Below are 22,927 nucleotides of genomic sequence, written 5' to 3'. Positions count from 1 at the left end.
GCAGCTGGTGGTTGGGGGCAGCCCGTTCCTGCCTGCTGTACCTGGCTGGACACAAATATAATGTGAAGCCCCACGTCAATTTTTTTTTAATTATTTCAGGAAATTCATGAAATAATTAAAAAAAAATTATGTGGGGCTTCGCCCTATAATTGTGTCCAGCCAGGTACAGCAGGCAGGAACGGGCTGCCCCCAACCACCAGCTGCCTATTTGTACCTAGCCGGACACAACAATATAGGGAAGCCCTTTTTTTCTTAATTATTCCATGAATTTCATGAAATAATTAAAAAAAAAAATGTGTGGCGCTTCGCCCTATTTTTGTGTCCAGCCAGGTACAACTAGGCAGCTGGGGGCTGGAATCTGCAGCGCAGGGAGACCCAAGCTTTCTGGGTCCCACCCGCTGCAAATTGCAGTCCGCAGCCGCCCCGGAAAATGGCGCGTTCATAGAAGCGCCATCTTCTGGCGCTGTACCCAACTCATCCAGGGCCCTGGTGCGGTGGCTCACTGGGTAATAAAGGGGTTAAGGCCAGCTTGGCATTATCAGCTGGCCCTAAGCCCGAAATTCATGGGGTCACGCCAATATTAGACATGACCGCCATGAATTTCTAGTAAAGTATTTAAAAAAAACACAAACACCCAGAAAAAAGTCCTTTAATTGAAATAAAGACACAATTCTTTATTGTTCTAAATTAAACCATACTTACCGCCACACCCATTCCAGCTGAAGCCAACGATCTCCTGCAATAAAAGTAAAATAATAAAGCAACCTCATCCTTACCTTTCCATGGTTCCCAGGACAGCTTCAGCTCTGCTACATCGAGATGACAGGCTGGACCGCAGCAGAACGCTGCCATCCAGCCTGTCATCCCGCGGACACTGAGAAGCGCAGGCATGCTTGCGCTCCTCAGTGTCTTTCTGTGACGTCATCCAGATGAGCCGAGGTCATGTCCAATGAACTCAGCTCACCTCATGCACGTCACTGACAGCGTGGGAAAATTCTCCTGCACTCAGCGCTTCAGCGTGAGAATTCTCCCACGCTGTCAGTGACGTGCATGAGGTGCGCCGAGTTCATGGGACATGACCTCACCTCATGCACGTCACTGACAGCGTGGGAAAATTCTCACGCTGAAGCGCTGAGTGCAGGAGAATTCTCCCACGCTGTCAGTGACGTACATGAGGTGAGCCGAGTTCATTGTCGGCTCATCTGGATGCCGTCACAGCCAGACACTGAGGAGTGGAAGTATGCCTGCGCTTCTCAGTGTCTGCGGGATGACAGGCTGGATGGCAGCGTTCTGCTGCGGTCCAGCCTGTCATCTCGATGTAGCAGAGCTGGAGCCGTCGTGGGAGCCATGGAAAGGTAAGGATGAGGTTGCTTTATTATTTTTCTTTTATTGCAGGAGATCGTTGGCTTCAGCTGGAATGGGCGTGATGGTAAGTATGGTTTAATTTAGAACAATAAAGAATTGTGTGTTTATTTCAATTAAAGGACTTTTTTCTGGGTGTTTGTGTTTTTTTTAAATACTTTACTAGAAATTCATGGTGGTCATGTCTAATATTGGCGTGACCCCATGAATTTCGGGCTTAGGGCCAGCTGATAATGCCAAGCTGGCCTTAACCCCTTTATTACCCAGTGAGCCACCGCATCAGGGCCCTGGATGAGTTGGGTACAGCGCCAGAAGATGGCGCTTCTATGAACGCGCCATTTTCCGGGGCGGCTGCGGACTGCAATTTGCAGCGGGTGGGGCCCAGAAAGCTTGGGCCTCCCTGCGCTGCAGATTCCAGCCCCCAGCTGCCTAGTTGTACCTGGCTGGACACAAAAATAGGGCGAAGCTCCACGTTTTTTTTTTTTTAAATTCATGAAATTCATGGAATAATTCAGAAAAAAAGGGCTTCCCTATATTGTTGTGTCCGGCTAGGTACAAATAGGCTGCTGGTGGTTGGGGGCAGCCCGTTCCTGCCTGCTGTACCTGACTGGACACAAATATAGGGCGAAGCCCCACATCAATTTTTTTAAATTATTTCATGAATTTCCTGAAATGATTTAAAAAAAATTGACGTGGGGCTTCGCACTATATTTGTGTCCAGTCAGGTACAGCAGGCAGGAACGGGCTGCCCCCAACCACCAGCTGCCTATTTGTACCTGGTTGGACACAACAATATAGGGAAGCCCTTTTTTTCTTAATTATTTCATGAATTTCATGAAATAATTAAAAAAAAAAAATACGTGAAGCTTCTCCCTATTTTTGTGTCCAGCCAGGTACAACTAGGCAGCTGGGGGCTGGAATCTGCAGCGCAGGGAGGCCCAAGCTTTCTGCCCCCCCCCCCACCCGCTGAAAATTGCAGTCCGCAGCCACCCCGGAAAATGGCGCGTTCATAGAAGCTGGATGCTGTACCTGGCTGGCATACAAAAATATGGCGAAGCCCACGTCAAAAGTTTTGGGAAAAATTAATTAAAAAATAAATAATAATTTAGGGACTGCATCTTTATTAACTCCTCAAATGTCATTTAGTGTTAAAATAAAGGACTTATTTTAAAAAAAATTGACGTGGGGCTTCGCCCTATATTTGTGTCCAGCCAGGTACAGCAGGCAGGAACAGGCTGCCCCCAACCACCAGCTGCCTATTTGTACCTGGCCGGACACAACAATATAGGGAAGCCCTTTTTTTCTTAATTATTCCATGAATTTCATGAAATAATTTAAAAAAAAAATGCGTGGGGCTTCGCCCTATTTTTGTGCCCAGCCAGATACAACTAGGCAGCTGGGGGCTGGAATCCGCAGCGCAGGGAGACCCAAGCTTTCTGGGCCACCCCCGCTGCAAATTGCAGTCCGCAGCCGCCCCAGAAAATGGCGCGTTCATAGAAGCGCCATCTTCTGGCGCTGTACCCAACTCATCCAGGGCCCTGGTGCGGTGGCTCACTGGGTAATAAAGGGGTTAAGGCCAGCTTGGCATTATCAGCTGGCCCTAAGCCCAAAATTCATGGGGTCACGCCAATATTAGACATGACCACCATGAATTTCTAGTAAAGTATTTAAAAAAACACAACACCCAGAAAAAAGTCCTTTAATTGAAATAAACACACAATTCTTTATTGTTCTAAATTAAACCATACTTACCACCACGCCCATTCCAGCTGAAGCCAACGATCTCCTGCAATAAAAGTAAAATAATAAAGCAACCTCATCCTTACCTTTCCATGGCTCCCACGACAGCTTCAGCTCTGCTACATCGAGATGACAGGCTGGACCGCAGCAGAACGCTGCCATCCATCCTGTCATCCCGCAGACACTGAGAAGCGCAGGCATACTTCCACTCCTCAGTGTCTGGCTGTGACGGCATCCAGATGAGCCGAGGTCATGTCCAATGAACTCCGCTCACTTCATGTACGTCACTGACAGCGTGGGAAAATTCTCCTGCACTCAGCACTTCAGCGTGAGAATTTTCCCACGCTGTCAGTGACGTGCATGAGGTGAGCTGAGTTCATTGGACATGACCTCACCTCATGTATGTCACTGACAGCGTGGGAGAATTCTCACGCTGAAGCGCTGAGTGCAGGAGAATTTTCCCACGCTGTCAGTGACGTGCATGAGGTGAGCTGAGTTCATTGGACATGAACTCGGCTCATCTGGATGACGTCACAGAGAGACACTGAGGAGCGCAAGCATGCCTGCGCTTCTCAGTGTCTGCGGGATGACAGGCTGGATGGCAGCTTTCTGCTGCGGTCCAGCCTGTCATCTCGATGTAGCAGAGCTGAAGCTGTCCTGGGAACCATCGAAAGGTAAGGATGAGGTTGCTTTATTATTTTTCTTTTATTGCAGGAGATCGTTGGCTTCAGCTGGAATGGGCGTGATGGTAAGTATGGTTTAATTTAGAACAATAAAGAATTGTGTCTTTATTTCAATTAAAGGACTTTACTCTGGGTGTTTGTGTTTTCTTTTAACTTTGACTATGGGGTTAGTAATGGGGGTGTCTTATAGACGCCTCTCCATTACTAACCTGGGCTTGATGTCAGCTGGCATTATAAGCTGACATCAACCCCAACCCTATTACCCCCTGCCACCGCACCAGGGCAGCGTGGAAGAGCGAGGCTAAGTGCCAGAATTGGCGCATCCTATGGATGCGCCATTTCTGGGGCGGCTGACGGCTGGTGTTTCTAGCCTGGGAGGGGGCCAATATTCATGGCACCCTTCCTGGGCTATTAATATCAGCCCCCAGCTGTCTGCCTAGCCTGTGCTAGCTATTAAATTAGGGGGGACCCCACGTCATTTTTTTGGGGGGGTCCCCCATTTTAATAGCTAGTAAAGGCTAGGTATTCAGCTGGGGGCTGATATTAGTAGCCTGGGAAGCTCCGTGGGTATTACCCCCTTCCCAGGCTTCAAACATTTGCCCCAGCTGTCTGCTTAACCTCCGCTAGAGCCTAAAATTAAGGGGAACCCCACGCCAATTTTTTTTTAAATAAATCCTTTATTTTAACACTAAATGACAAGTACAGTAATCAACACTGTCACTGTACTTCATATATATGTGACTGACATGTTTCTATCTATCTAATCTATGTGTGATTCTCTATTCCTTCTATTCTAAATTGTCGGGTACAGATGCTGAATTGCCGGCCGGCTTTCTTAAAGAGACGGTGCATGAAAACACTATTATTTTTTTAAATAAATCCTTTACACTAAATGACAAGTTCTGTAAGCAACACTGTCACTGTACTTCTTATATATGTGACTGACATGTTTCTATCTATCTAATCTATGTGTGAAGCTCTATTCTGTCTGTTATAAATTGTCGGGTACAGATGCTGAATTGCCGGCCGGCTTTTTTAAAGAGACGGTGCACGAAAACACTAATATTTTTTTTAATAAATCCTTTACACTAAATGACAAGTACAGTAAGCAACACTGTCACTGTACTTCATATATATGTGACTGACATGTTTCTATCTATCTAATCTATGTGTGAAGCTCTATTCTTTCTGTTGTAAATTGTCGGGTACCGGTGAATGCCGCTGATGAATTGCCGGCTTTTCATGTCATTCTACATTATTCTTAGTTGTTTTACTTCATGTAGAATTAACCTACAAGGAAAGAAAGGGTTTATTTTCATTCCGATATTTGTGTCCCATTGACTTGCATTGGTTTCCGGTATCGGAATCGGCGATATCCGATACTTTTTGGGTATCGGCCCGATCCAATCCGATACGATATTTCCTGATATCGGAAGGTATCGCTCAACACTAGTAAGGAGCAAACTACAAGATCAGACCAATACACTGAGGATACACACATTTTTAAGGTTTTTACATCTTGAATATCAAAAATGTACTTATCGTTATTTACTAACACTGTGGCAATACACAAAAAAGAGAAGGGTAACCAAAAAAAGGGTTACACCCACTGAATGACAATTGTTGTCCCTCCTTTGAATTTTTTTTAAATTATTTGTTATTCTCTTTTTGGTTTCTGCATTATCCTAGATGTTCATACGTTGGCCAGATTTTCTCTGCAAAAGGCACTTTATACAGTACGTTATATGTTGTATTTTCTAGGCTAGTAGGTTCGCTGTCTTATATGATAGGGTGTATTTTTGACCCCCAACACTTAAGGCATTTTAAGAGGTCTTGTATTGAGTTCTGTGCTGTAAAGCACTTTTTAAATGTTTTCATAGATTTTTTTTTGCCAAATGGATTATTTGTGCTAATTCACCTAATAACAGTTATTTGTTTGCTATGTAGGCTTGTAGCACCTATTTTTCCATATTACATGGGTGGTGCCTGCGCCTCATATTTTTATAATGCGTATTTGCTAACACTAGAGTAAGTCTAACAAAGTATAAGTAAAATGGGTGGTCCGAAAAACAAACTGATTTTCATCCTAAATCCCTTTTTATTGCATTAAACTAATCTATTTTCTAATATACTTAAAAAAAAAATTCCTATCCTCTAACTACACAATTTAACTGCTTTTTTTTTTTTTTACAACTTCCTCTTTGATGAGGCTGCGTTAGAGAATCCCAGTGAATGCTGGGACACTCAAACGAAGTCTCATCAGATGGCAGAGTCTACGATGTCGGCTGCAGCCCCTTCCCCCTCCCTAAAACGAAGTATCATCGGTGACCTTTGTTTCAGGGGCTGGGTTAGTCCCTGCTACGTCACTGTGTGAAGTGCACAGTGACAGTGCACTCTGTTGTTGACTCAGATCAGTAGTAATGAACCAGCAACAGAACGCACTGTCAGTGTGCATTGTTAGACTATTACCTGGCTTTGCAGAGACCAGGGTAGCCCCGAAAGTGCATAGCCGGTCTCTGCACGCCGGGTATTCTTACAATGCGCTCGGTTGCTGACTTGTCACTTCTGAGCTGAGCCGGCGGGAGAGCGCACTGTCACTGTGCGGGTATTATTACAATGCACTCTATTGCCGGCTTGTAACCACTGATCTGAGCCAGCGAGAAAGCGCACAATGACAGAGCAGGAACTATCCAAGCAGCTGAAACGAAGGTCACTGATGACGCTACATTTCAGGGAGGGGGAAAGGGCTGCTACATTGACCGCAGCCTCTGCGCCCTTTTGAGTATGCCAGCATTCACTGGAATTCTCAAATGAAGCGTCATCAAAGAGGAAGTTGTAAAAAAATAAAAAGAAAGGCAGTTAGAGAGGGTAGATATATATAGGCATTTTGGACCACTCCTTTAAATGGACTCATAGAACCCAATTGCCCAGAAAAAAATTTGTCAATTTGTCCTCTATCTGAACAGGATATTTCAGCGTGGTTTTGCATCAAGGAATAGTACAGAATCCAGGCAACGTAGGCATCCATGGTTTCTAACTGAAAAAGTAAAGACACCCATGTCATCAAGTCTAAGATATGCAGTTTGTATTGTAAAATCTGGTATAAGGTCTGCTTTAACCCTTTGGCAATGGCTGCCATACATGTAGTTTTTTTTTTAATTTTATCAACTAAAATATAAAAAGTCAAACCTTAAAGAGTAGATAATACCATGCATGCCTTTTTATTTAATAAAAAAGTGCTTGGCCTCAGATAAATGATATTTAGAAAAATCACCAGCTAGCAAAAGAGCTCAGAAGAGTCCCTAATGTCCTTCAAAAGACATCGAGGCCGTGGAGGGTTGTGGGATCACACAGTATGCCGCAATGTCACAACTCAGAAGTTTAGGTCCAATTGTCGACGGAACAATAAAAAGTTAAGGGTGTTGGAAGAAGAGGAAAGGGGAAAAAAATAAAAGTGCAAAAAAAAAATCCTTAAGGGGTGAAACGATAAGTCGTTTGATAGTCGACATCTATATATGAGAACACTCTTGGTAATGCGGATTTACACGAGTTTTGAGTGCGCTAATAAAGTCGTTATCACCATCATCTTTTAATTTCTATTTATAGTCCATTGAAAGTCACCCATAGACATTAATTAAAATGTCGCCACAACGGAATTTGACAGATTCCGCCCTCATCAGGTAAAATTTCAACACAGATAATTGTCTGAGTCTCTCGTAGAATCTTTCCGAATGTCTTTCCACATATAACCTCCCTCGTGAGTCGTAAGTCCTTAATAGGAAAACAACAGGCAGCTCCGGCAGACCTCTAATTACACGGAGAAACTCATTCCTGGACTGTCTTGGTTGACTACTTAAAGGAAAACTCCATTATTTCGTTTAAACCGGTTTTAAAAGTTCAGTCATTTACTTCTTTACTTTTTCATCAATTTATAGTCTCATGATATTTTATAAAAACAATAAATACAGAAAACGCGGTTGTGTGTGAATCCGGTTTAAGACATCTGGGTGCAGAAGATGCTTCTTTTCTCAGCCCTATCTGAAGGACAAAATATAGCTTAAAAGGGATTTTACAGGCTCAACATATGTCTGCAGTCATTGTATGCCAAATCTTGACAGTGTGCAACCTGCACATTGTCAGAAATCCACTCTGTTGCTAGCTCGGGTGAGTGGTTATGTGGGGGTCACAATTAGCATATTTCCGGAGCCGGCTAGCTTCTCATCTACTTCTTTCAAGTGCGGGTATGCACATCGAGCTAGCAACAGAGGGAACTCCTGACAATGTGCAGGTGGCACTCTGTCAAGATTTAGCATACGGTGACTGCAGAAATTTATGTAAAAGCCCGGAGAGCCCCTTTAATGACAAGGGAATGTTTTGTTTTTGAGCTTTTTTTTTCACACCTTCTTCCAAGAGCTTGTACTTTATCTTTCCACATGCAAAGTGTCTCTTCAGAGAGGAAGAGAACTAGAACTCTGGTGCCACCTACAGGAAGTAGCAATCCTGAAAGTCAATATCGACCCATTAATGAACCTTGTCACATGACTTAGGATAAAATCAAGAACCAGAAACTCAATTTGCAAACAATGTTTCGGGGTACTGCCCCTTGTCAGTGCTAGGTGTGAGTTCTGGCTTGGCTGGGTGAGAGGCTTCAGACCGGTATCCAAGGGGTAGCGTTTCTCCTTGCGGAGAGTGATAAGTTTAACATGTCAAAGTGAGGAGACTTTTAAGCCGCAATGCTCCTCTGCAAATTGTCTCTTGTTCTGGCTTTTATCCTAAGTCATGTAAGAAGGCTCGTTAAAGGGTTGATATTGACTTTTAGGATTGCTACTTCCTATAGTTGGACATAGAGTTTTAGTTCTCTTCCTCTCTGTAGAGACAATTTTCATATTTCCCAGAGAATCATTGCGGCTTAAAAGTCTCCTCACCTGGACATGCTTAATATGTCACTCTCCACAAGGAGAATCGTTACCCCTTGGATACTTATCTTTTCATAGACATAGTCATATGAAGGCTTGTTTTTTTTTTGTTTTTTTTTAGGACAAGTTGTAAAGTTGTAGTTTTGAATGACACAATCTTTAGCAATATAATGTATTGGAAAACAGGAACAAAAATAGCCAGTGGAATGTAATGGTCAAAAAATGCTATTCAGCCATTGTTTCTGTTTTATTTTGTTTGTTTTTATAGCATTCATTGTGCAGTAAAATGACAAAGAAACATGACTGTCTAGATTGATATCAAACTTGTATCAATTTTTTTTTTGCTATTTAAAGGAAACCTGTCACATCAGATAACACTATTACTCTGGAGATATAGGGTTAATCTGCAGGTTGATAGTATCACAAATGTCTCCTGGCTGCCGAACTTAAAGTGCAGCACCTGGGAGAAAATAAATGTTATTCTTCCCAGTAGCCTCTGGCTTTCAGTTGTACAATCACTGTGAGTGACAGCTGTAAGCACGTCCTGGCCATTTAACTAACAGCCAGCTCCACACAGATGCATCGCATTGCCAGCTGTCAGTCTAGCTGCCGGGGTATGATTACAGCTGTTGCCCTCCATGTTGTGAATGGTGACTGTAGCCAAGCCATTTGTACGACTAAAAGCCGGCGGTTCCTGGAAAGAATAAAGTTCATTTTCTCCAGGTTACCGGATTTTCAGTACATCGGCCAGGCACCTTCCTGACACTATGAACCTGCAGATTAACGATGCAGGTTAATAACATTATCGGATATGACAGGTTCCTCTTAAGTGATGAAAATAAATTCAGAAATTTGTAAAAAAAAATGATTTGCTTTATGCTGCCATTTCCAGAGACCCATAATGTTTTTATTGCTCCACTGATGGACTTGTTTTATTGCGTGGTGAACCTACATTTTTATTGATACGAATCTGAGGTAGATACAACGCTTTGATGGCTTTTTTTTCTATTTATGGTGTTTACCATGTAGGCTCATTAATTTTATATTTTGATAGATCAGATTATTGCATAGGCAGCGATAACAAATACAGTACAGACCAAAAGTTTGGACACACCTGATTTAAAGATTTTTCTGTATTTTCATGACTATTAAAAATTGTACATTCACACTGAAGGCATCAAAACTATGAATTAACACATGTGGAATTATATACTTAACAAAAAGTGTGAAACAACTGAAAATATGTCTTATATTGTAGGTTCTTCAAAGTAGCCACCTTTTGCTTTGATGACTGCTTTGCACACTCTTGGCATTCTCTTGATGAGCTTCAAGAGGTTGTCACCGGAAATGGTCTTCCAACAATCTTGAAGGGGTTCTCAGAGGTGCTTAGCACTTGTTGGCCCTTTTGCCTTCATTCTGCGGTCCAGCTCACCCCAAACCATCTCGATTGGGTTCAGGTCTGGTGACTGTGGAGGCCAGGTCATCTGGTGTAGCACCCCATCACTCTCCTTCTTGGTCAAATAGCCCTTACACAGCCTGGAGGTGTGTTTGGGGTCATTGTCCTGTTGAAAAATAAATGAAAGTCCAACTAAACGCAAACCGGATGGAATAGCATGCCGCTGCAAGATGCTGTGGTAGCCATGCTGGTTCAGTATGCCTTCAATTTTGAATAAATCCCCAACAGTGTCACCAGCAAAGCACCCCCACATCATCACACCTCGTCCTCCATGCTTCACGGTGGGAACCAGGCATGTAGAGTCCATCCGTTCACCTTTTCTGCGTCGCACAAAGACACGGTGGTTGGAACCAAAGATCTCAAATTTGGACTCATCAGACCAAAGCACAGATTTCCACGGGTCTAATGTTCATTCCTTGAGTTCTATAGCCCAAACAAGTCTCTTCTGCTTGTGGCCTGTCCTTAGCAGTGGTTTCCTAGCAGCTATTTTACCATGAAGGCCTGCTGCACAAAGTCTCCTCTTAACAGTTGTTGAAAAGATGTGTCTGCTGCTAGAACTCTGTGTGGCATTGACCCGGTCTCTAATCTGAGCTGCTGTTAACCTGCGATTTCTGAGGCTGGTGACTCGGATAAACTTATCCTCAGAAGCAGAGGTGACTCTTGGTCTTCCTTTCCTGGGGCGGTCCTCATGTGAGCCAGTTTCTTTGTAGCGCTTGATGGTTTTTGCAACTGCACTTGGGGACACTTTCAAAGTTGTCCCAATTTTTCGGACTGACTGACTGACCTTCATTTCTTAAAGTAATGATGGCCACTCGTTTTTCTTTACTTAGCTGCTTTTTTCTTGCCATAATACAAATTCTAACAGCCTATTCAGTAGGACTATCAGCTGTGTATCCACCAGACTTCTGCACAACACAACTGATGGTCCCAACCCCATTCATAAGGCAAGAAATCCCACTTATTAAACCTGACAGGGCACACCTGTGAAGTGAAAACCATTTCCGGTGACTACCTCTTGAAGCTCATCAAGAGAATGCCAAGAGTGTGCAAAGCAGTCATCAAAGCAAAAGGTGGCTACTTTGAAGAACCTAGAATATAAGACATATTTTCATTTGTTTCACACTTTTTTGTTAAGTATATAATTCCACATGTGTTAATTCATAGTTTTGATGCCTTCAGTGTGAATGTACAATTTTCATAGTCATGAAAATACAGAAAAATCTTTAAATGAGAAGGTGTGTCCTAACTTTTGGTCTGTACTATATATATATTTTTTTTACTTGTTTCCTTTATTTTTAATCGGGGAGACAAAAAGGGTGATTTACACTTCAATTTCAATAGGCCCCCAGCTGCCACGGTGAACCATCAGCACCCAACGATTGTCTCGTGGGAGTCAATGGGAGCTGGTGCAAGCGTTTAAATTAAATAGATTTACAGTGGCTTGTAGACATGGATGTAACATATGTTATGATACAGCAACTCAGAACTAGGACAAGAGAGGGAAAGCTGTCCCTGCACTAGGTCTAGTCCGTAGCCCTACGATGGAGTGGTTGATCTATTCCTGGCGAATAGACCCACCAACATTTCCTAGACTAAATTCAATAGAAGACCTAAAGGAAGAGGGAAAGAAACCCTGAAAGACGTAAGGGCTGGGATTACAAACAGGTGACCTCCTACCAGGAAAAGAGGAAGCTGCAGAAACGAAAAGGACTAAAAGGAATCTCAGCAGGCAGAACTAGGATATCCCAGAACTGCACAAGACTAAACACAGAAACCCTACTATCAAACCTCCTGGCCAGAACACTAACGGACAAACACGGTTGTCCAGCAAGGACTAGGAGGCAGGTGCTTGGGTAATAAAGGGTGATGCAATCACCTGACCAAAACGAACCCAACACTAGGGGAAAAAGACCAGCAGCCAGAAACCACAACAAAATGGCAGATGGTCAAAAAGACACAGATTCTAACAGTACCTCCCCTTTAATGAGGATCCTCAGGATCCTCTCGGCCGAGCCTTATTCAGGAATCTCCTGTGAAAAGCTTTAATCAGTCTTGAGGCCGAAACGTCCCCAGCTTTCACCCAGGAATTATCCTCGGGACCGAACCCCTTCCAGGACACGAGATACTGTAACCTTCCTCTGTGCCACCTAGAATCTAAAATGCGAGAAATTTAAAATTCGCCGTCCTCATTAACTGGAGGGAGAGTCGGCATCGCCTCCTTATCTGGCGTGTCCGCTTTCTTCAGTAAAGATACATAAAAAACTGAATTAATTCTCCAGGATGAGGGGATGTCTAATCTCACCGCTGCCGAGTTGACCACCTGGACCACTTTGAAGGGTCCTATAAACTTAGGACCCAGTTTTTTAGAAGGGATCTTCAAACACAGATTCTTAGAGGACAACCAGACCATGTCCCCAACTGCAAAATTCGTCTCCCTTCTTTTCTTGTCAAAATATTTTTTGGACCTCCTATTCGCCTCTTTCAGATTATGGCAGACCTTGGTGCAAACCCTTTCCAAATTTCCTGAAAAACTCTCCTCCTCAGGCACCGCCGCCCCAATTTTAGAAAATGGTCCGAAAGATGGATGCCTCTCTGTACAGCAAAAAAAAGGAGAACACCCAGCCGAAGAAGACTTATGGTTATTAAGAGCAAACTCAGCTAGTGGTAGATATTCCGACCACATCTCCTGATTATCTGCTACAAAATATCTTAAAAACTGCTCGACGTCCTGGTCCTTCCTTTCGGTCTGTCCATTGGACTCCGGATGATACCAAGATGAAAATGACAAATGAACCTTTAATCTGTCACAGAAAGCACGCCAAAAGCGAGCCACAAACACAGGTCCTCTATCGGAAACAATGTCCGTGGGAACACCATAGAGCCTGAAAATCTCTTTTACAAAAGCCTTAGCTAGAGTCTTGGCGCAGGGTAGTTTATTGAACGGGACCAAATGGCACAATCTTATTAAACCGGTCCACAACAACCCAGATGACAGAAAAACCCTCAGAGACCGGCAGATCGGTGATAAAATCCATAGCAAGATGCGTCCATGGCGAACTAGGGACCTCCAAAGGGCACAGCAACACCCCCAGCCGGGACATGTGAGGCCTTCGACCTAGCGCACACAGTACACTGACACACCCACTTGATGACTTCCCTTTGCCACCTTGGCCACCAGAAACTTTGACCGATAGACTTCCTAGTTTCCGAAATCCCTGGGTGACCCGCCAACCGAGACTCAGGACATTCAACAAACAAAGCTCTCCTCAAGGCTCTAGGCACAAACAATTTACCACACGGAGTATTTGTTGGTGCAACATTCTGGGCCTCCAAGATGCTATTCTCCAACTCAGAATCCAATGCGGCCACCATCAACCCTCTCTACAAAACACACTCCTCCCTCTCAGCATTCACCGCTGGAGAGAAACTACGAGACAAAGCGTCAGCCTTAACATTCTTTGTCCCCAGGACAAAGGTTACGGAAAAATTGAACCAGGCAAAAAACAGTGCCCACCTAGTCTGACGGGCATTCAAACGTTTAGCTGCGTCCAGATAAAGCAAATTCTTATGATAAGTGAAAACCTGTATAGGATGTCGAGCCCCCTCCAAAAAATGTCGCCAATGCTCGAACGCGAGTTTAATAGCCAACAACTCAAGATTACCAACATCATAGTTGAGCTCTGTCTCAGAATTTTTTTTTTAAAAGAAAGCACAGGGATGCACCCCATCCTCTCCCTCCTGGGACAGAACTGCCCCTACGCCTATAGATGAGGCATCCACCTCAACCAAAAATGGCTTGGTCTCATCCGTCTGGATAAGAACAGGAGCAGAGGTGAACCTTTCCTTGAGATACTCAAAAGCTTCAATAGCCTCAGTGGACCATTGGACTGTATTAGCACCCTTCTTAGTGAGATCAGTAATGGGTTTAGCGATGACAGAGAAATTCTTTATGAATTTCTTGTAATAATTGGCAAACCCCAAAAACCTCTGTACGGACTTCAAACCCTCAGGCCTCGGCCACTCCAGCACAGCCTGAACTTTCACCAGGTCCATCTCAAAACCATCACAAGAGACAAAGTAACCCAAAAAATGAATTTTCTGGACAGCAAACTGACACTTCTCCAATTTAGCAAAGAGTGTGTTATCTCTCAGTATCTGAAGAACTTCGCGGACTCTCTGCCAATGAGACTCAAGATCCGATGAATAAATCAAAATGTCATCCAGATAAACAATAACACTCCTGTCGATCAAGGGTCTCAGAATGTCATTGATGAAATTTTGAAAAAATGCAGGGGCGTTAGTAAGCCCAAAAGGCATCACCAAACACTCAAAATGACCTTCCAGGGTGTTAAAAGCTGTCTTCCAATCATCTCCGTCCTTCACCCGCAGCAAATTATATGCCCCACGAAGGTCAATCTTAGAAAACCATTTAGCTCCGGTCAATTGGTTAAACAAATCCGGAATAAGTGGTAACAGATAAGGATTGCGCACAGTGATCTTATTAATCTCCCGAAAATCCAGACATGACCTAAGACCCCAATCCTTCATTTTGACAAAAAAGAACCCAACCGCCACAGGAGACTTAGATGGTCTTATGTGACCTGCAGCTAAACTAGTCTGAAGGTACTCCTTCAAAACCTCCCTCTCGGGAATTGTCATATTAAACAACCGGCTCTTAGGGAGCTTAGCATCAGGGACGAAGTCAATAGCGCAATCGTAATCTCTATGAGGTGGTAAAGCTTTCGACTCCAACTCCGAAAAAACCCTCCAAAAATCCTGAATGGGTTCAGGTAACTCCCCTTCACAACAGCCGCAATGTGAACATTACAACACTTACTATAACACCCCTGACCCCAGGATCTTATGGAACCCGACGACCAGTCCAGCAAAGGATTATGCACTTTTAACCAGGGCAACCCCAGGACGACCGGGGAAGGCAACTTAGCAAGTACAAATAAGTCAATCTGCTCCTGATGTTCCATATTCATAGTAAGCGGAAACCCAGTGACCTTTCGAAGAATGCTCCCATGCTCCAGGGGAGTATTATCAATCGCCACCACAGGAAAAGGAGACGACAAAGGTTCAGAACCGAACTTATACTTTTCAAGAAATTGTTGATCAATCAAATTAAGTGCAGAACCACAGTCCACCATTACCTGAAACTCAATCGAACGACCCCGACAGGTGGTATTACCAGGAAAATACACCCCAGCAGAACGTAAAAACGCAATGCGAACGGGAGTGCTATTTCTACTTACCATTTTTTTTTCTTTCATTAAGCAAACCTCATATTGCTTTAAAAATGATCAACCTTGCCGCAATACAAGCAAAGTCCCTCAGAGAACCTCCTGTCCCTCTCCCTGGAACGGGATGACATTGCCCAGACCTGCATAGGTTCCCCAGTGTCGGCAGGTATATCGTGAGAAACAGAATTCAACAATACAGGAAACTTGACCAAGAAACCCAGCACCAGAGGAAAAGACTAGAAGCAAGCAAACCACAACAAGATGGGCAATAGTAAAACAACATAGATTCTAACAAAACCGGCCAGAAACTGACTCCTGAGTGCTGGGTCATTCCATCTGACCTCCGCGGACCATCGTCTGAACAGTGTGCAATACTTCTCAGCATCATCAGAAACCTGTGTGCTGTAAAACATAAGATCACTAAGACTTGCCTCTCCTGGCTAAAGGGTAGAGCTTTGGGCAGCCACCAGCTAAAGATGGGAGATTAACCCCTGTGCTCCCTGCGGGATTTTTTTCAAAACTGACTGTTCAGGAACCTAAAGAAAATGCTGCAGACATTCAAGTAGAAATAGAATTCTTGTTTACCCCATTTATTTTTGGCAACTTGATAGCTTTGGTGGAGACAACCATTTCATGATGAGCTGTGCCAGATGACAAACCGAAACTCTGCTATATCTATATATTTTCCTTAACCGGTTCCCGACCGCCCACTGTACATAAACGTCGGCGCTGCCTGGGCTCAGTGTAGCGCCGACGTTTAAAAACGGTGGGTGGTCCCGCAGCGCTCAGGACCCCCAGGGTCCTGCTAGCGCTGCGGTACCGGTTCAGAGCGATAGCTCTGACATGTGGCATCATGGGGACCTGATTGGATCAGGTCCCCATGATGTTAACCTGTTCCTATCTTCTAGATGCCGCGATCCATAGCGATCGCGGCATTTAAAAGATAGTGACAGCCAGTGGTCGGCGATCGGGACCCCCCACATACCTGCCAGCGGCGGGGATCCCGGTGCTGTGACCTCTGACATCATCGAGACCTGATTGGCTCAGGTCTCGATGATGTCAGCGTCACACCAGCCAATCAGAGAGATCACCAGGGAAGTTTGTTTTAGTAACAAACTTTCCCGGGCGATCTGCCTGATAAATACACTGTTTCTCCTCCGATCTCAGTGAGAGAGCAGAGGAGAAACACTGTGACAAGAGCTGTCAGCCTTGCCTCAGTAAAAGTGAAAAAAATAAAATAAAAAAGAAAGTAAGAGTTAGGGTTAGTCAGTCCTGTCAGATCAGTCAGTCAGTCCAGTCAGTCAGTCCTGTCAGATCAGTCAGTCAGTCCTGTCAGATCAGTCCTGTCAGATCAGTCAGTCAGTCCTGTCAGATCAGTCCAGTCAGTCAGTCCTGTCAGATCAGTCCAGTCAGTCAGTCCTGTCAGATCAGTCCAGTCAGTCAGTCCTGTCAGATCAGTCCAGTCAGTCAGTCCTGTCAGATCAGTCCAGTCAGTCAGTCCTGTCAGATCAGTCCTGTCAGATCAGTCCTGTCAGATCAGTCCAGTCAGATCAGTCCAGTCAGATCAGTCCAGTCAGATCAGTCCAGTCAGATCAGTCCAGTCAGATCAGTCCAGTCAATCAGTCCAGTCAGTCAGTCCAGTCAGATCAGTCCAGTCAGATCAGTCCAGTCAGTCAGTCCAGTCAGATCAGTCCAGTCAGTCAGTCCAGTCAGATCAGTCCAGTCAGTCAGTCCAGTCGATCAGTCCTGTCAGATCAGTCCTGTCAGATCAGTCCTGTCAGATCAGTCAGTCAGTCCTGTCAGATCAGTCAGTCCTGTCAGATCAGTCAGTCCTGTCAGATCAGTCAGTCCTGTCAGATCAGTCAGTCCTGTCAGGTCAGGTCAGTCAGTCCTGTCAGGTCAGGTCAGTCAGTCCTGTCAGGTCAGTCAGTCCTGTCAGGTCAGTCAGTCCGGTCAGGTCAGTCCGGTCAGGTCAGTCCGGTCAGGTCAGTCCAGTCCGGTCAGTCCAGTCCGGTCAGTCCAGTCCGGTCAGTCCAGTCCGGTCAGTCCAGTCCGGTCAGTCCAGTCCGGTCAGTCCAGTCCGGTCAGTCCAGTCCGGTCCCGTCCAGTCCGGTTCCGTCCTTTCAGTCCGGTCCGTTTAGTCCGGTCCGTTCAGTCCAGTCAAAAAATAAAAAAATAAAATGGCCCGTCAGACTTATACCGCAGAGGAGGTGTATGCCCTGCTGTGTTCTGACACTGATGACAGCGCAATCTCAGATGGAGATGTGGATTTTGAGGGCTTTAGTAGCGGCGACACAGAGCTCAGAAATGAGCAGTGATTCTGTTCCATCCTCAAGCCCAAGGACCAGTACAGCAATAGGGGCAAATAGCGCTACTGGAGAAACGTCTCCAAATCAGGGAACACTGCCCAGTACAAGCGCTGTCCCTGCTACTAGTGAATTGGCGCACGCCAGTGTACAAGGGGCGTTGCCACATGATCTAGCATTTCCCAGATGGGAGGCTTCGGATTCGGCTGCTCCATTCAGCCCTGATTTCAACGCCATTCCTGGTATAAATGTGGAGGTGGAAGATTTTGGACCAATTCATTTTTTTAATTTGTTTTTTTACAGACAGCTTGCTAGAGCATATTGTCGTGCAAACAAATTTATATGCATCCCAATTCATAAGCCAAAATCCCCGATCTTACTATGCTAGGGCAAATTTATGGACACCAACTAATGTCCCGGAAATTAAAAATTTTTTAGGACTTACATTTGCCATGGGGCTTGTTAAAAAACCGAGCATTCGATCCTACTGGTCCAACCACCCTGTTCAAGCCACCCCTATGTTTTCAGTCGTTCAGCCTAGGACCCGTTATGAAATGCTCATGCGGTTTTGGCATTTTAATGACAATAGTCAATGCCTGCCCAGAAATGCCCCAGAACATGACAGGTTATATAAAATTAGACCCATCATTGAAAATTTGTCAGAAAAATTCTTAAGCCTCTACACCCCAACACAAAATATTTCTATAGATGAGTCCCTTGTAAAATTCAAAGGAAGACTGCACCTCAAGCAATTTATCCCATCTAAAAGGGCAAGGTTTGGAATAAAGATCTATAAAATGTGTGAAAGTTCAACCAGATACACATCCGCTTTCCGCATATATGAGGGAAAGATAACCAGCTAAACCCACCAGGATGCCCTACTTATCTGGGGACATCTGGAAAAATTGTTTGGGAGCTGATAAGTCCATTTTTTCAAAAAGGCTACAATCTATATGTGGACAATTATTACACCAGCATACCCCTATTTAAAAGTCTGGTTGAATACAACATCGGGGCTTGTGGGACCATCCGTAAAAACAGTCAGGGGTTTCCACAACCATTGGTCAACCAAAAGTTGCAAAAGGGGCAGTCAGGGGCTGTACGCAACGGAGAGCTGCTTGCCCTGAAATATAGGGATAAGCGGGATATTTTTGTCCTCAGCTCGATCCACACAGATGCCACAAGGGCCACTGTAGAACTAGAATCCACCACTCTGAAGCAAAAACCTGTGTCAGTCATTGACTACAACACATGGGGGGTGTGGACCTTGCAGACCAGGTTCTACAGCCATACCAGGTATCAAGAAAGTCCTATACCTGGTATAAAAAGTTGGTTATTTATTTGTTTCAGGTGGCCACATACAATTCTTTTGTGTTGTACAAAAAAGCAGGAAATTCAGATCCTTTTCTTGATTATCAAGAAAAGGTAATTGAAAATCTTGTCTTTCAAAGTGTTAGCCCCGCTCATCCATTAGAATCTGAGGATGTGAAAAGACTCACTGACCGACATTTTATTGCACTTATTCCAGCAACGGAAACAAGAAGGAACCCCCAGAAAAGATGTCGTGTATGTACTAAGAGAGGAATGAGGCGTGATACCCGCTACTATTGCCCACAATGCCCATCATTGCCAGCCTTATGCGTCACTGACTGCTTTAAAATCTTCCACACAGAACCACGTTTTTAAACTGTAAAAATGTATCTCATTTTGTCATTCAAACATTTGGTTCATTTAGTGAATGACACATTCGAGTAGAGCTCACTTAATTTCCAGGGGGGGGGTTCTCCAGAATCTAAACCTTCCATTGCGTGCTTGTTTCTGGAAATCATCCATTGAGTTAAAATGGTCACTAAACCCATAGATGAATTCCCAGAGGGGTGTCATTTCCAAAATGGGGTCACTTCAGGGGGGATTCTTTAGCTCTGGTACTCTGAAAAGTGCCAGAACAGCATAATCCCCCCTGAAGTGACCCCATTATGGAAATGACACCTCTGTGGGAATTCATCTATGGGTTTAGTGACCATTTACCTATCTACTTATTTTCCCACCACTAGATTAATTTATACAGAGAAGTAGATTGTAAAATTCGGTCACTTGTTGTGGGTTTCCTCTGTTTAGGCACCTCAGGGGCTCTCCAAATGCAACATGGCGTCCGCTATCCATTCCAGTCAAATTTCCATTCCAAAAGTCAAATGGCGCTCCTTACCTTCCAAGCCATGCCGTGCGCCCAAACAGTGGCTTTGCACCACATATGGGGTATCAGCGTGCTCAGGAGAAATTGCACAACACATTTTGGGGTCCATTTTTTCTGGCTGACCTTGTGAAAATTAAAAATTTGAGGCTAAAGTAGCAGTTTTGTGTTAAAAATGTGTTTTTTATTTTCACACTTCAACATTATAAAATTCTGTGAAGCCCCTGGGGGTTCAAGGTGCTCACCACACATCTAGATAAGTTCCTTAAGGCGTCTAGTTTCCAAAATGGGGTCACTTGTTGGGGGTTTCCTCTGTTTAGGCACCTCAGGGGCTCTCCAAATGCAACATGGCATCCGCTATCGATTACAGTCAAATTTCCATTCCAAAAGTCAAATGGCGCTCCTTACCTTCCAAGCCATGCCGTGCGCCCAAACAGTGGCTTTGCACCACATATGGGGTATCAGCGTGCTCAGGAGAAATTGCACAACACATTTTGGGGTTCATTTTTTCTGGCTGCCCTTGTGAAAATTAAAAATTTGAGGTTAAAGTAGCAGTTTTATGAAAAAAAGTTAAATGTTCATTGTTTTCTTCCACATTCCAAAAATTCCTGTGAAGCACCTGAAGGGTTAATAAACTTCTTGAATGTGGTTTTGAGCACCTTGAGGGGTGCAGTTTTTAGAATGGTATCACTTTTGGGTATTTTCTGTCATAAAGACCCCTCAAAGTGACTTCAAATGTGATGTGGTCCCTAAAAAAATGTTTTTGTAAATTTTGTTGTAAAAATGAGAAATCGCTGGTCAACTTTTAACCCTTATAGCTTCCTAACAAAAAAAAATTTAGGTTCCAAAATTGTGCTGATGTAAAGTAGACATGTGGGAAATGTTATTTATTAACTATTTTGTGTGACATATCTCTCTGATTAAAGGGCATGAAAATTCAAAGTTTGAAAATTGAAAAATTTTCAAAATTTTCGCCAAATTTCCGTTTTTTTCACAAATAAACGCAAGTGATATCGAAGAAATTTTACCACTATCATGAAGTACAATATGTCACGAAAAAACAATCTCAGAATCAGGGGGATCCGTTGAAGCGTTCCAGAGTAATTACCTCATAAAGTGACAGTGGTGAGAATTGAAAAAATTGGCCCGGTCAGGAAGGCAAAAACAGGCTCTGGCGCGAAGTGGTTAAGGTTATCGAGGACAAATTAGGTTGTTAGGAAAAAAAAAAAAAAGTTTTTAGCAAGACACAAAAGAGCAGAATATTGTCAGAGGTTCCCCGGTGTGAACTTGGAGAGGTTGAGGGAATTTATTTCCTTTGCTGACTGACTGTACCTGCAGTGGAGTTAGAAGGCCATTACTTACACGCTTAGTCCTTTCATCGGAGGCCAGGCTTGTAGAAGTAAAACTAAGTGCTGGAACTTCGGGCGCGTGTGACTGATGTCCAGCAGCTCCACAAAGAGACCATATCTTTTTTCTTCATTTTCAATGTCAGTCACTTCCACCTAGAGGGTGAAAAACCACAGCTCAGACCTTGAATCCATTCTGCGTAAATGGGTAAAAGCAGGGAGCATGATGAATACTGTACACAATGAAACGCCGACAGCTCTTTGTCAAAGTCTACTGGCTGCAAGTCTGCCGAGCACAAAAGACACAACACAAATCATCTGCTTTTTACAGAAACTGATGCGGTAAAACGTCTACAAAAATCAATGCTTACTAACTGAACATATTCATAGAAGACGATTTGTGACAAATAGAAAGCCGGTCTGTCACCAAGTTTCACAAGACAAACTGCATACGTTATTAAACAGATGTCAGACTTCATGAAGCTGAAGCTGATGTACTTACTTTAAAAATCCATGTCAGAATGGCATTAAAAACTAATATTAAAATGAGCAGGTAAAGAGAGAGAGAGATCACGTGTTTAAGTGTAGGCAGTCTCTAAAGCCTGACCGACAGCTGCAGCTTGTCCTGAGCTGTGTGAGATCTCTGCAGGGAGGAGGGACACTGAGGAGATGACAATCAGGATAGGTTGGCAGCAGTGATGGGCCTAGATAGAAGAGGGGTCCTGTGCAATAAAAGCTATCTAATGGGCCCCACTTTGTATGTGACTAAAGCAGCCTAATGCTTTGGGAGGAGAACGTGAGCCCCTATGAGTCTGCATAGGTTGAGGTTGCACCAATGGTATGTCCACTCCTGATGGGTAGAAACTGAGTCTAAACTTTCAGAAAGCTTTATATAGCCATTGTGATGTTGATTTTCTTAGTAAGTGCACCTGCCCCATCAGGTAAGAAAGATCTATGCAACAATTTATGTACTATGGAGTGTGAAATATGATGACAGATACCCTTGAAAAATGGGCTTGGTGAGGAGCTGGCCACGGACTTTTTCCAGCATGGAGCACCGGTACATCGATCTTATTGTTGTGTTTATTAGAGACTGGCTTGTTCGTCCATTTAAGTGCACTAATTTCTCTAGGAAAATGTTCAGCTTCAGGAATCAATGTTTCCATTCAGTGACAATAAGCAGAGGAAGACATGGGGGCTGGATCTCATGTATACATAAGGCCTACATTAGCATTTCTGTCCTGCATGTGGTGGGGGGAATGTGTGCTTTGTTCCTTTTTGCAGGGGGCATCGCTAATACACAACCCTGCAGACAGGCTGGAGACTCTGCTTCTGGAACATAATTCATTATTTGAGCTAAAAGCAAATGTTTAACGAGGATGGTGTGAACACTTCTGCCCATTCAGGGAGCCGATTCCAGGAGAGGGAGAACAATAAGCCACATGTTTAGTGAGGCAGTTGGTGCAGTGATGCCGAGGAGCGAGGATCCGTAGGTGGGGTCCTGGTGCCCCTGTATGGATGGCGAGTAGAGATTAGAGACAGGTTGCCAGCTGGAGCTTGATACACGTGCTACGGTCGTGATATCTATCGACTGGATGTGAGGAACTATCTTAATGACTGTTGTTGCTGGCTGCAGTGGGATACACGTGCTACTGTCATGATATCCGTCGTCTGGAGGAAC

At 44.1% G+C, this 22,927-nt stretch overlaps 1 protein-coding gene across 2 annotated transcripts in view; it reads right to left on the bottom strand.

Moving 5' to 3' along the window:
* NBAS (NBAS subunit of NRZ tethering complex) overlaps positions 1-22,927 on the bottom strand; it is a 760,680-nt gene that overhangs the window by 72,782 nt on the left and 664,971 nt on the right. For both annotated transcript variants that reach the window (XM_073674140.1, XM_073674141.1), the window contains exon 49: positions 21,263-21,402. In XM_073674140.1, the coding sequence (XP_073530241.1) occupies positions 21,263-21,402 (140 nt within the window). The remainder of the gene's footprint in view (positions 1-21,262; positions 21,403-22,927) is intronic.

Source organism: Phyllobates terribilis, unplaced genomic scaffold (assembly GCF_046119375.1).
Source record: "Phyllobates terribilis strain yellow unplaced genomic scaffold, ASM4611937v1 Scaffold_3__8_contigs__length_932513732, whole genome shotgun sequence".
NCBI lineage: Eukaryota > Metazoa > Chordata > Amphibia > Anura > Dendrobatidae > Phyllobates > Phyllobates terribilis.
The sequence above is the reverse complement of the archived record's forward strand: the minus strand, read 5'-3'. Positions and strand labels throughout refer to the sequence as shown.